This window comes from Nannobrachium achirus (genome assembly GCF_963921795.1).
Source record: "Nannobrachium achirus genome assembly, chromosome: 4".
Classification (NCBI taxonomy): domain Eukaryota; kingdom Metazoa; phylum Chordata; class Actinopteri; order Myctophiformes; family Myctophidae; genus Nannobrachium; species Nannobrachium achirus.
The window spans coordinates 28,630,927-28,644,122 of record NC_137813.1 but is presented as its reverse complement, the minus strand read 5'-3'; the positions used below and the strand labels follow the sequence as shown (position 1 = coordinate 28,644,122).

Below are 13,196 nucleotides of genomic sequence, written 5' to 3'. Positions count from 1 at the left end.
ACATGCAAAACAAGCGCGCCCAGTCCACGTGGGTCTTTTCCGCCTGTCGCTTTATTTCAGCGTCACAGCTTGATTTGGGAAGCGGTCGGTGCAGCATAGTGTGGTTTGTGTGACTTTAGCAAGACTTGTGACACTTTTTATAATACAAACAACACATTTTATCACCTGCTCGTGTATCCCGACTCGACCCCAGACCATGTCAAAACTTTTGAAGGTAGATAATGAGCTCAAAACAAAGGTAAGTCTGTTGTTTCAACCTTTATGTGAGGATGATAGAGAAGCCACGGCCTCATGTGTGTGTGGGCTTCCCCCATCTCATCTGTCGCCCATTTAACTCTTCATTCATCTCCTCGTCTTCTATACATTGTATTAATTATGAATCCTGACGGGCTACTGGAGGCTAGTTTGGCTATGATACTAGACTAATACTTTGTAAAATTGTGACTGACACAGTTTGTACACAGGCACCAGTGGGCCTCACTTTTTCTTCAAGGACCCCTAAAGTAATGAGTATTCGACCGCAGAGCCCCATCTGAACATATTTGGGCCAAGGACCCCATACAAGATTTGTGGTGTTAAAAATGTCATTGTCAAAGATATTCATGCGTTCTCTTTTTTCGTGGAAAATATCTAATATATATAAGGGCACTGGGGGTCCCAGACCCCACTTTATTAAGAACCCCTGCATTAGACCACGGACCACCATAACTCTGAGACGGGTCCATTTGGTTCCATTTGCACACACTCTGAGTTACAGCCACATAAGGGTCCCTATGGTTCTTATCTATCATTCATCTGGGTGGGACCCCCTGGAATCCTCTCAAGGACCCCTGGTGGTCACCGGAACCCACATTGAGAACCACCACACTAAACACTCAGTTTTCACTTCACTCCTGAGTGTAGACATCAATGAATGAAGACCCCCGTACACTCAGACGTACAGATGGAGGATTTATATCTGGAGAAAGTGTCTTGTGTTACTTTGGAGAGATATTCTGTTTGGTTTCTCTTACAGTGCCTAGTTGCTGTTGGATCGACCTGTTCTGTTAGTTTGCATGTCGAAAATGGTTATAAAAGGGACCTCCGTACAATTTGTTCCCTAGGTGCTTCAGTGGCCGTTAGATTTCTAAGTTTGATGTATTTTCGATGATTATTTTCAGAGTGAACATCCTAAAGCCTTGGCCCATGAATGTTGTGTTCCCTTAACGCCTTTTTTCTCCTGAGTTAGTCCACAAGCAACAGGGAAGCTGAATGTGGTATGATAGCTAATTGACAGTCTTGTGTGTTGTGGAGTACTGGCATTTAAATAAGTAACTGGCATTTTAATCTCTTGACAGGTGGATGCATTTAGGGCCCAGATCACCAGTGAGGTAAGTGTCACTAGCATGTGCTGGGGAACATGACTTAAGTGATGTGATATGACATTTATAATAATAAAATATACTTCTGAATAACAAACTCATTGGGAAAGGGAACATTTTGGGAACACATTACGCAGAATATGTTTGATGAACTCAATATGAGAAAGTTTCCTTTTGTATTGTTAATGCTAATGGATGTCTTACCTGGAAACTAGATGTATTGGAAACTAGTACTTTTGCTGTCATCAAAGTTAAGCAGTAACTTTTATCACGACTCATCATTTGATCATTTCATGTTTTCTAGGCTGAGCACCTGGTCTCAAGTTACTTTCCCCAGAAGCTTCTGGAGTTGGATGACTTCCTGAAGGTAAGAGTAGTGGTCATTTTAGGAATCTTTGCCTTCGTTCACGTTATGTCAGACAATGTTGCCGCAAACACTCAACGAGAGGTACAGTGTACCTATCTTGAACTAGTGCTTGTGCTGGAGCTTTTCTTCTTCAAAACTATACTTATTCAAACACAGGCCAGACCCCAAATGCATATCATCATCAGGGATGAAAGTGAGAGAGCGTGCATGGAGCCAGGCACTCCTTATCCAGAGCTATGTACAATAAACAAAGGGCAATTATCACATGCATAAAATGTAGAGAGCAGTGTAGTGCCTAAAGAAACTATAGGATACCAGGTAAATCTATGAACCTATCTGTCTACTCTAAACAATATGCTGTCTAAATAACAATCTGTACATTGAAACTATATGACACCAAGTAAACAATGAAGCTGGCATCTGTCTAAGTTAGGTTAACATTTTTGTCAAGAAACTAAACATGAACGAGTGACCACGATAGAAAGGAGCCATATATGATGTGTGAATAGCTGAGAAATGAAGATTCTCAGTTAAAAGAAATATATAAAATAAGAAAAAGAGAGAACCATGATGAGAATTAAAACACAACTAGTTGTCATGACTCTTTCCTCTCTTCAGGAACCCATTCTGAATGTGACTGACCTGAAGGAGATCCATGCAGAGATCAACTTTAAAGTCCCAGAGCCCATCCTCTTCACTAACAGTCATGACGGTTTGGACTTGGTGAGTCTCTGTATTAAGCCTGCAACCACTATTATTTTCATAGCGATTATTTTATCAATACATTTTTTGATTAATCAAATAATTCAAAGGCATGTTTTTTTTAAATACAGTAGCAACAAATCGAATATCCACTTAAGCCCTCATTTTATACATTTTTTAACACTATTTATCATCATCATTCGAGTGCCCTCGAGATCTGCGACACAAGCTGCTTCCATTGGTCTCTGTTGCTCACTCGCGTGCACGGTGATCGAGACGCACGGTGGATGGGTCGTGGAGTGTGTGTGTGATTGTGTGTGTCTCTGTCTGTGCCAGTGACTGCTTCCACACAGAACTGCGACCAGAAACATGTAATCAACATTAACAGCTTGGTGAAATCAGCGCGCGCGTGTGTGTGTGCCTTCCTCAGCCTGCCTGTGTGTGTGAACTTCGTTTGAATCATTTCAACTGCTGCGCGGATTGGATATTCGTTAGACCCACCCCCACCCCCCACGCTCATTGGACGGGCCGAAAATAAATGCTGATTCATGTACTCGGCTCCAGACCAGAGAAAGAGTCCACTCTGAGAGTGGGCGGGGTCTATGGTCTGGAAGCAGGCTAGCTCATTGCCACACCAAGTTCATTCACAGTCAGTACTGTGTCTCTACTCAGAATATCTGGAAATGTGAGTGGTCTAGTTCCCCTTGATGGGCAGGGTATTCTCCACAAAAGAATATCCCAGATGACTTGGTCCTTTGCTCTGTGACAGTGTCCTGCAAAGCGGAGTCTGCTTTGTGCCACCACAACTGAGATGGGAGGGATGTCTCCATAAATCTGAGCTGGATGGTTCCTCCATGAAAGGTTCTAGTCACGCATGAGGAGTCGTGTATGTTCCGTCAAGACGATCCAGAAACTCCTTATTCATTGTCCATGTTTCAGCACCATACAACAGGATACTTTTTTGGTAGCTCTTGAGATGTGACTGCCATATAAGATGTAGCAACTTATTGCAAGCACTCCAGGCCTGTCCTTTCCTTGTCAGGAAGTCCTTTTTGCTACTGACTGAGTCTTCATTCAGAAGAACACTATTTATACAATGGAAAAATAGTGAAAATATCAGATCAGCACAATGTGTCGTGATCTTGTAGATATGAAATGTTTTGAAAATGTTCACATACTGTATATTGACTTGCCCAAAATAGGAATCTATTATTATTATTTTTTAATCAAATTATTTTTATCGATTTGGACATGGGGAGTCTAGTCTGTTTGTCAATTGGACATGGAGAGTTTGTAGTCTATTTGATTGCGACCGAAGGGCGATCAAATTGTGAAAACGGCACATGCTGACTTATCTGGACAGGTTTGCCACTCTGACATCACTGTGATGTCAGGGGAACCACACTAACAGAAACCCTTTTATGCCTATATATGGAGTTCCCTGATGTCATCAACATTAAGCCCATATCTAACAGGACTTCATATGGGAATGCCCATATATGGAGGCCACATCGGCCACATACCACACTAACAGAATCCATTGCCAAGACAGCCCATATCTGTCTGGCTGGTTCTACAGACAGGGATCTTCATGTATGGGCAATGTATGGGTATGTATGATGTCAGATGTCATAGACATCATAGGACCTTCACATAACGAATAACTGAGTAAGCATATTTGGGCTCTCACTGCATATCTCCATAGAGTACATGGATCTCCATATATGGGTACCAGGGGTCTCCATATAGGGGTAACTGGTCAGATATACTGTACATCACTGGCCAGATGGCCAAGACATGGCGCGCGCTTGTTGCCCTGAGGCGTCTTACTACTAGTATGGTTAGTCTGTAGTCTAGTGTCTGCTGGACATGATGAGTTTATCTGTAGTCTACTTTATAGTGTACTGACATGGTTTAGTCTATAGTTAGTCCCCCCAGGAATCTGCAGAGAAAAAGTATTGATACCACAGAGAACAATCCTGATTCTGTAGAGAACAATCCTGATTCTGCTGAGAACAATCCTGATTCTGTGGAGAACAATTCTTGATTCCGCGGCTTGATAGTTTATAATGCGGGAATTAAAAAACAACCTAAAATTACCAGTTATCAAGCAAAAATAGATTCAATCAATCAAGTAAAATCCTTCATGAAATAGCTACAATTAATTTATTGTACAAATCGTTTTATAATTTTATAGTAGTATAAACCGATATAATGTCTGTCAGTTTTTACTGCCGTGCCACTCAGGCGCCGTCCTGCCGGCCCCCTGCACTCACGACTGTTATTCCGCGGACGGCAGAGAAATCCACGGACAGCTGAGAGATCTGTGATAATTTCCACGATCGCTGAATCGCAGATTCCTGGGGGGACTATAAATTAACTTGCAAATTGCAATACAGTCGCAGCCCACCAGTGGGCTCTAAGTGCACAGGTTCAGAACCACTGTACAGTATGTACTGAAGCACTCATAACGGCAGGTCTCAGGCCAAGAATTTGATTTTACTTACTTTCCTTTACTTTTTTCTTTTTTTAACCATGATCTGGCTCATTAGTTAGATTCCTGACTTCCATTTCCCCCTTGCTCTGTGGGGATGAAAAACAACCCTGTTCGTTCATTCGTGGTCTGGGTTGGACTCTGTAACTCATGCTGTTTGAATAACCTCAACTCAACCTTCATATAAATACATTGTTAAACTCATGCTGTTGAATAACCTCAACTAAACCTTCATATAAATACATTGTTAACCCATTTAGAACGGGTACACATTTTGTGTATCATTATTTTATGCTTTAACTATTGAAAAATAGCAGATATACAAGCTCACAGCACGGCACCGAGTGCCGCGCTGCAAGCTTGTAGATCTGCTATTTTTGAAACATTGTGAAAATTAGAATTTTGACCCGATTCTATAAGTGTCTTTTGAATCCTTCTAAGATTTTTTTGAAAAACCCATGTTTCTATATCAGCAATCTGGCTAGCCATCGTCAAAGAAAAGGTCCCTTTCACTTAAAGGACCAGGTCACCTCTGGGACAACCAGATCTTATTTTATTGTTGTGTCAGTGGGACACGATCAACACAATCCTGAATTATTTTTTGTGTTCAATCTGTGTTTTTAGATATGCTAGTATTTCAGCATGCTACAACTGGTCATATGATGCATTTTGCATCATATGACCAGTTGTAGCATGCTGAAATCGGCTGAAATACTAAAATATCTAAAAACACAGATTGAAACCAAAAAATAACTCAGGATTGTGTTGATCGTGTCCCACACAACAATAAAATAAGATCTGGTTGTCCCAGAGGTGATCTGGTCCTTTAAATGGAGCTCAGTTAGTCTGTTCTTGAGACACTACTATGGCAGTGGTTCTCAAACCTTTTCATGTGAAGGACCCCCAAAATGATATTTATTTGGCCACGGACCCCCATCTCAAAATATTTAGTTCCAGGGACCACCCAGAAGCAAAAGTTGAGTTACAAACGTTTGCTTTGAAAATACACATATTCAAAGATTTGCACACATTTTCACGACTTTTTCCAAAAACAGCAGATCTACAAGCTCGCAGCGCGGCACTCGGTGCCGCGCTGTGAGCTTGTATATCTGCTATTTTTCAATAGTTAAAGCATTCCATAATGCTAGGCCTAAATGGGTTAAAGACACTCACATCTCTTGACAGTGGTATGTTGCCACCGGGTTTCAGAGAATAATGAAGTATAAACAGTACGGTTCACTGAGTCCCTGCCGTGTTATCAGGAAGTGAGGCTGATGAGTGTTTCCTCTGCAGCAGCACTGCTGGAGAGAGAGATGACCTTAAAAATACAGTTGGGTTTATCTTGGTTTTCTGTGCCCTGAAAGTTCTATTCCATTTGCTTAGTCTGTACATGTAGCTCTGTTCTATTGAACTGTACTTTCCCCATCACCTCTTTCTTATGGCAACATTTTTAACTTGACTTGTCTTGTATCTGATCTCCACAGCAGAATGCCAAAAAGAGGAAACTGGAAGATGGATTGGGTGATGAAAATTGCCAAGGTAATGGAAAAACCTGGAGAATGCGTAGCAAAATTGTATATTCTGTTGGTCACCCTTAAGGCCCATTCCCACTGGGCCAGATAACAGATATCTGGAGATATTTCTCCAGATATTTTTCAATGCAAAGTGGATGGTAGATACAGATAAAAAAAATATATACCACAGATATTTGCCACAGATACTTTTATCTGTGGCAAATGTTTTTTTTATCTGTATCTACCATCCACTTTGCATTGAAAAATATCTGGAGAAATATCTCCAGATATCTGTTATCTGGCCCAGTGGGAATGGGCCTTTAGACCTATGCAGCAACTAATAATCAACGTCCTTTTAGTCAACTTTTTTAGAATCCTGGGTTGCATACAACTGTAGCTACCTCTGCATGATTTAAAGATGCAATTATTTTATTGGGAATAACCTCTTGAGATGCACCATCTTGTTTAGAAGTCAAAATGTTGTCTATCATCTTTATCTGTTGCTTCTGTGTCCCAATTCTATTCATTGCATGGCAAACAAATGATGGCAATATGGTTTTTTTTGGACAGTTTTTGCATGCTGGCAGTGGCAGTGCTCGTGTTACACTGATATGGGTGACCTTCCATTTCTGTAGTGCTAGAGTACTATACATCTGTCAATAGTAATCTAACATGAATTGGCCATTACACTTTACCATCATTGAGTCTTAGGAATTGCTTATTCTTATATCGACTGAGTCCGCTTTGACTGCGTTTGTTTATGATTGAATGATGTATGAATTTTTTAGATCCATTTTTCCATGCAATATCTGAACAGAATCATTACTAAGTGGGGACTGTGGTGGTTGTGTTGGGGGTTCTAGATGGAACCAAAGTGCTGGTGATGCCAGAGGGGATGATGAAAAGCAATGCACAGCTGGTGGCCCTGATAGAAAGAGTCAAACCAGAGATCAGAACACTCATCGAGAAATGTAACACAGTGAGTTCTAGACACACACACACACACACACACACACACACACACACACACACACACACACACACACACACACACACACACACGAGTGTGCACAATAAGTGACCTTTCTTTTAATCAAAAGTAATTTTATTTATATTTCCAATTGTATACATGTATACAAACTAAGAAAGCCACCCAAGCTCACCCAAAAGAGGTTATTCATCAGTGCTATAATGGACAGTAAAATAAGTTGGTAATAATAATAATAAAAAAGGAATACACAACATGACTTAAGGATAACTTCAGCTATTGAAAGGGTTACAATGCCTGCTTGTATATTCTTTTATTTTTTTATTTTTTTAAATTAATTTTTATTTTGTCGCATTTACAGGGTCAACATTTTACATAATTTTCATCATCATATTACAGTCCATATCAATCCTCTGTGGTGTCATTCTTCCGGGTCATGTATTCAGTCCATTTCTCCCATTTTTCAAGAAACGACTCTTCCTGTAGCCTGAGTCTATGTGTAAATCTCTCCATTACATACGTTTCCTCCACAATGCGCAGCCACTGCTCACAAGTTGGGGAGTCACTTCTATACCACAATCTAGTTATTGTTCTTTTGCTGGCTGCTAGAAGCCCCTTGCCCAGATATCTTTCGTCACCATGTGTGTTTTCCTGCGTCAAGTTTCCTAAATACAATACCACACTTGTCTTGGTATTTCATATTTCAATATCTCTTTTATTTATTTTTGAATAATATGTTTATTACATTTTCAAACATAAATTATTTGGACAACAACACACAACACTATACAAGAAAAGGAAAAAGAGACAAACAAACTGGAACAACAAAAACAAAAGAATAAACATAACAAGCTCAGACAATAAGATTAATACATGATGAGCGAAGCAACCAATCCCCAGCCCCCCCACGACCCCCTCAGAATGGAGAAGGCAGGCACCCGACCCAGATCGGAACTAGATTCACTGAGCACATTTCAGCACCAGTCAAGAAACTTCAAGACAAGTGAAACAGCGACAGCTAGAAGTCAAGGCCGACAGGGGAACCCAATATCTCTTTTATTACTGACCACACTTCATCCCAATATTTGTCAATTTTTGGACAGTTCCAAAATATATGTTCGTGGCCAGCGTCCATGTTTCCACACAGTCTCCAGCATGGTTGTTGCTCTGCTGCGACTTTTCCTCTGATCTTTGGATTTAAAGGTAAAGTATCTACTGTAATAGCGTTCTTCCAGCAAAACTCCTTCCACACTCTAGAACTTGTGGCCGTGCATTGTCTTACAAATATTGTACCAGTCCTTTTCATCAATCTGCATCCCAAATCCTGCTTCCCATTTCTCTTTGATATATAAAGTAGAGGTCTTTTTACTTGTCTTCAGTCCCTGAAGCTGAGATCGTATATTCCTTTCACATTGTGTGTGATAAGTCTACATTGTGATATAATCTAATCATCTGTGTGTTTGTTGTCTGTTTGTCTGTTTTAAGTGTAATACAATCCTCATCTGTACCTGTCGGTCTACAGTGTGATCTAATCCTCACCTTTGTCTTCCAGGTGAAGATGTGGGTCTTGCTTCTCATTCCCAGAATTGAAGATGGAAACAACTTTGGAGTCTCCATACAGGTCAGTATTTGTTCATACATTCATACAACATAACATAACATTTGTGTCAAGTAACATTTACTTGACACTAGGGTGCAGCATTTGCAAGTCATTTCAATTGGCTTGCATTGAAAATGAAAAACAAAAGTAAATCCATAACTAAGATCATCTGCCAACATAATTCCCTTGCAGGACAATAATCAAAAAATGGAGATTAATTTAAACACGATCACTTTCTATGTTTGCATGTGTGTGTGTTTAGGAGGAGACTGTAGCAGAGCTGAGGCAGGTTGAAGGAGATGCAGCGTCTTATCTCGATCAGATCTCCAGATACTACATCACCAGAGCTAAGCTGGTCTCAAAGATAGCCAAATACCCCCATGTGGTGAGTTGTGTGTCCAGCTGGTCATCAAGATAGCAATGCACCCACATGTGATGAGTTGTGCTAGACACTACACCCCAGAATAGGCATGATAACGTTCCAGAGGTTACGTTATCCATGTTCTGCTTTCTCCCGGTCTCTCAGGAGGACTACAGGATGACCGTAACAGAGATTGATGAGAAGGAGTACATCAGTCTGAAGATCATCGTCTCGGAGCTCAGGAACCAATATGTGAGTGTTAAGTGACCAGCTTGACATGCTGAAAGTGTGAACAACCTTGACAATTGGCAGGGGAAGAAAAAGATCTGTTGGTTAACTAAATTCGTTTACAGATTGATAGGATGTTAGCTGAAAGTGTTTGTTGCCAGTATGTCTCTAGCTGACATGCTGGGCAAGACCTAGCCATTTGAGTGTCTAAACGGAAGTACTGGAATTTGTTGGAAGCCGGAGGTTTTAGCTTCACAAGTCTGTTTACATTCTCTGTGAATTCAGAAATGAGAAAAGGCTGGGAACGAGGCTTACTTAGTTTACAAGTGAACAATTTTTCAAAATATCCTAAATGCAGTAGACACCAATTGACGTTATTGACAATTGACTGTATGATGTATTGGTGAAGAAATGTCTTTGCTCTTTGGACGATGTTAATAAATGTAGTTTTCCTCTCATTTTCAGGTGACACTTCACGACATGATTCTGAAGAACATTGAGAAGATTAAGAAACCACGAAGCTGCAACTCAGAAGCTCTTTACTAACACATCTGTGTGCCTTAGTAGACAGGAGGCCTGGATTACATTTTGAATTAAGGGACCCCTTAAATGTATTTTTCAGCAGTTTTCGTGAACCATATATACACTGCACTGCTGTATTACAGCTGTGACAATCCAGATCAGACCATATCCACATTCAGTTCCAGACAAATCGTCACTCATTCGAAAGTATCCTTAAGTGTCCTGAAAAACTCACCTGGATTATCTAAACCTTCTTGCTCTCACTGTGTTATTTGTATGTGTTGAACTCCACCCATCTGACATCTAAGACTAGTTACATTATTATTTAACCCTGGTCTCTCACACTCAACTCACACCGTCTGCACTATTCCTAGGCTAAATAGAGTTGTGACTCCTCATGGGAGTGTTAAATCAAAAAGCTTTTTAAAGCCGTCAAAGTCGCCATGTTTGGTCTGTCTAAACATTGCTACGGCTACTGGAAAATTACAAATTGTGTCTCTTGAGTTTAAGGATTTTACTGTGTAGATGTACATAGCCATAGTGGCCACTTTAGCAGATATGGATGTCGGTAAATGCAGACCTTTCGTTCACCTCACTCTTAGCCAACTGAACGTTATGGTGTCGGGGTACGACCATGATGGGGCACTTGCATCCATAACCCCTGCAACAGGCTGGGCATCAACGTGCAGGGAAGCTATGCATTTCCCACCAAAAAAGTGAGCAAGAGAGTTGTACAGCTGAGTCATCGCTTTCTTCCCAAACCCATAATGTTTCCATGGATGAGTTTGTTGTTTTTTGTTTGTTTTTGTTTCTTTTGATGTGGATTTTGGGGTTGTACTCCCATTCATTTCACGTTGAAGAATTCCAGTTTTTCTTCTAGTTAGGACATCCCTGTCTTTTGAAAAGGTTCTCTTGTCACCTGCCTGCTTCCTCTGCATGGAGGACAGAGCACAGGGTCGGTGAGCAGCCCGACCTGATCTGGAACTATGAATTGACAGCTTCCATGACAACAATGAGTTCACATGACGTGAGATCATTGTTGCCATGACACTTTGGCTTGTTTTTCCCTTGTTTTTTTTTTCTCTCCAGGAATTTGATTATTCTGGGACATTCTCGTAGTTGTTTTTTAAGGTCTTTCTCCAGTTTGTAATGGATGAAAGGCTAAAGGTGCCTTGATAGGCATTGACACTTGGATGTTTTTGTTTTAAGGTATTTTTTCTTATGTCTTTGAGATGCTGGAGGGAAACATGTAGAGTGTGTGCGCGTGTGTGTGTGTGTGCGCGTGTGTGCGTGTGTGTGTGTGTGTGTGTGTGTGTGTGTGCACGTGTGCACGTGTGAGGGGCAGAGGGACTATGTTAGTGACTTCTCTATTGTGTGCGGGAGTGAAAGTCTGGTTGTTTTTCATTAGCGCTTAATTCTGTTAGTATAGTAGACATATATGCCACCAAATGGAACCAGCAGTGCACAGGTAATGGCACTTCAATTGTATTGGCCTTTTCTTTTGCCAGTTTGTTGTGGGCAAAATAGACACCAGTTAGGAGGTGCAAAGTTACATGAACTCATGTGTTTTCAGTGGTAATTCCAACATTCCTTGACTTCTTAACTGATATTCAGACGGTTCTATGGTCTTAAGGTACAACTCTGCCTACAAACAGATTAACCATATAAATGCTCCCCCCCCCCCCCCCCCACACTCAGTTATGAGAATGGTGAATATGAATTGCAAGTTTTCAACAGCTCTGCACTTTGTCAAGTCAGAAAACGAGGTCGGTTTATGAAACTTTATTTTATTCCAAAAGAAAATACTTTCGTACAGTATTTGTAAGGTGTATTGTCTTCCCATTGCCAAAGGATCATCTGAATATCAAATGGGGAGAAAAGGAAGACATTATTTGAAGAGGAAACACTTGTTTCAAATGGTGTATTGTACACATTCTCTTAATTTTGTTTTGTCCCCATCTTTTTTATTTTAAGAATGATTATTTTACTTAATAAAACTTATTTTGGAAATATTAATTGACCATGAATTCTTGTATTTATTTGTGCAAATCCTTTTTAAAGTGAGAATTTGTAACTCAAATATTTTCTTCTGGGGGGGCGTCAATATTTTGAGATGGGGATCTAGGGGTCCTTGACATGAAAAGGTTTGAGAACCACTGACATGGAAACGTGTTTTTCAAAAACCCTATAGGATTTAGTAGACCTTTTTAGAATCGTGTCGGCCCTAACACGTGAGTTTAGAACTACAGTCGAAACTCTAGCATTCTATTACACGGGAAGAGTGAATAGTATTAATTGTCCCTTGTAATGTTTATTGGTTTAACAGAGTAATAACCAGTAGTGATTGACCAACTATATTATGTATAATGGGTCTAATGAGACCATTTTTCTTTTTCTAAATGTTTACTCCCTCCACTAGGCAAATACCCTTGCACAGAGTGGACTTTGCATTGTCTATGGCCTACAATACTGTAATGATCCTGCAAGAACACAACTGGGTATACGACCATGGCTAACTTGACACCTTCATAACAGGGCAGCAGTAAAACATTTCAGTCATCTGATAACATTTGTAGTAATAATACACTTAGTAATAAAGTAATACACGTACAAGGATTGCACTCGCATTGTAATTTGTGTTTGCTTAAGGTCAAACCCTGCACCTGAAAAATAGCCTAACCATAACTTCACATCTTATCACACAAGACACAGGTTGTAAAGACAGGGGTTGAGGTCACCAGAATCAATCTGCACATGGCTTTCACACAGTAAAATCCTCAGTGTTTATTTTTCCATTTGTAACTCTGAGAATGAACATGTGTATACTCTCAGATTTAAATGAATACTGGGGACTTTGCAGTGTATAGAGCCTGTCCTGTTATTCATTGCTGGGACACAACTGAGAGTGTGACAAGGAAGAAGGAACCGGTGGAATTTCGGCTTGGGTCAACTTAGCATACACGTGAGTCCAGAATTAAAACATATTGTTTAATATTTATTTTAATCTATTTGTTACTGACAAAAGCACAAATTAAATTAATTTCTTTTAACTAACAAAC

General features: G+C 40.3%; 1 protein-coding gene across 1 annotated transcript; it reads left to right on the top strand.

Moving 5' to 3' along the window:
- The first annotated feature begins 82 nt into the window (after positions 1-82).
- Positions 83-12,124, top strand: LOC308283389 (proteasome activator complex subunit 3-like). The gene is made up of 10 exons (XM_080723818.1): positions 83-238; positions 1,338-1,370; positions 1,666-1,728; positions 2,347-2,451; positions 6,409-6,463; positions 7,302-7,417; positions 8,979-9,047; positions 9,289-9,411; positions 9,553-9,639; positions 10,081-12,124. Exons 1-10 carry the CDS (start codon positions 197-199, stop codon positions 10,159-10,161), a joined length of 774 nt encoding a protein of 257 aa, XP_080579944.1. The 5' UTR covers positions 83-196; the 3' UTR covers positions 10,162-12,124.
- Positions 12,125-13,196: the final 1,072 nt, after the last annotated feature.

What these genes read in the sequence shown, in the direction of transcription:
- LOC308283389 (XM_080723818.1), top strand. Translation starts at nt 197, where the DNA reads ATGTCAAAACTTTTGAAGGTAGATAATGAGCTCAAAACAAAG. An exon ending in ACTTTGGAGTCTCCATACAG is followed by an intron (nt 9,048 to 9,288) that starts GTCAGTATTTGT and finishes GTGTGTGTTTAG; the next exon opens with GAGGAGACTGTAGCAGAGCT. An exon ending in TAGCCAAATACCCCCATGTG is followed by an intron (nt 9,412 to 9,552) that starts GTGAGTTGTGTG and finishes CCGGTCTCTCAG; the next exon opens with GAGGACTACAGGATGACCGT.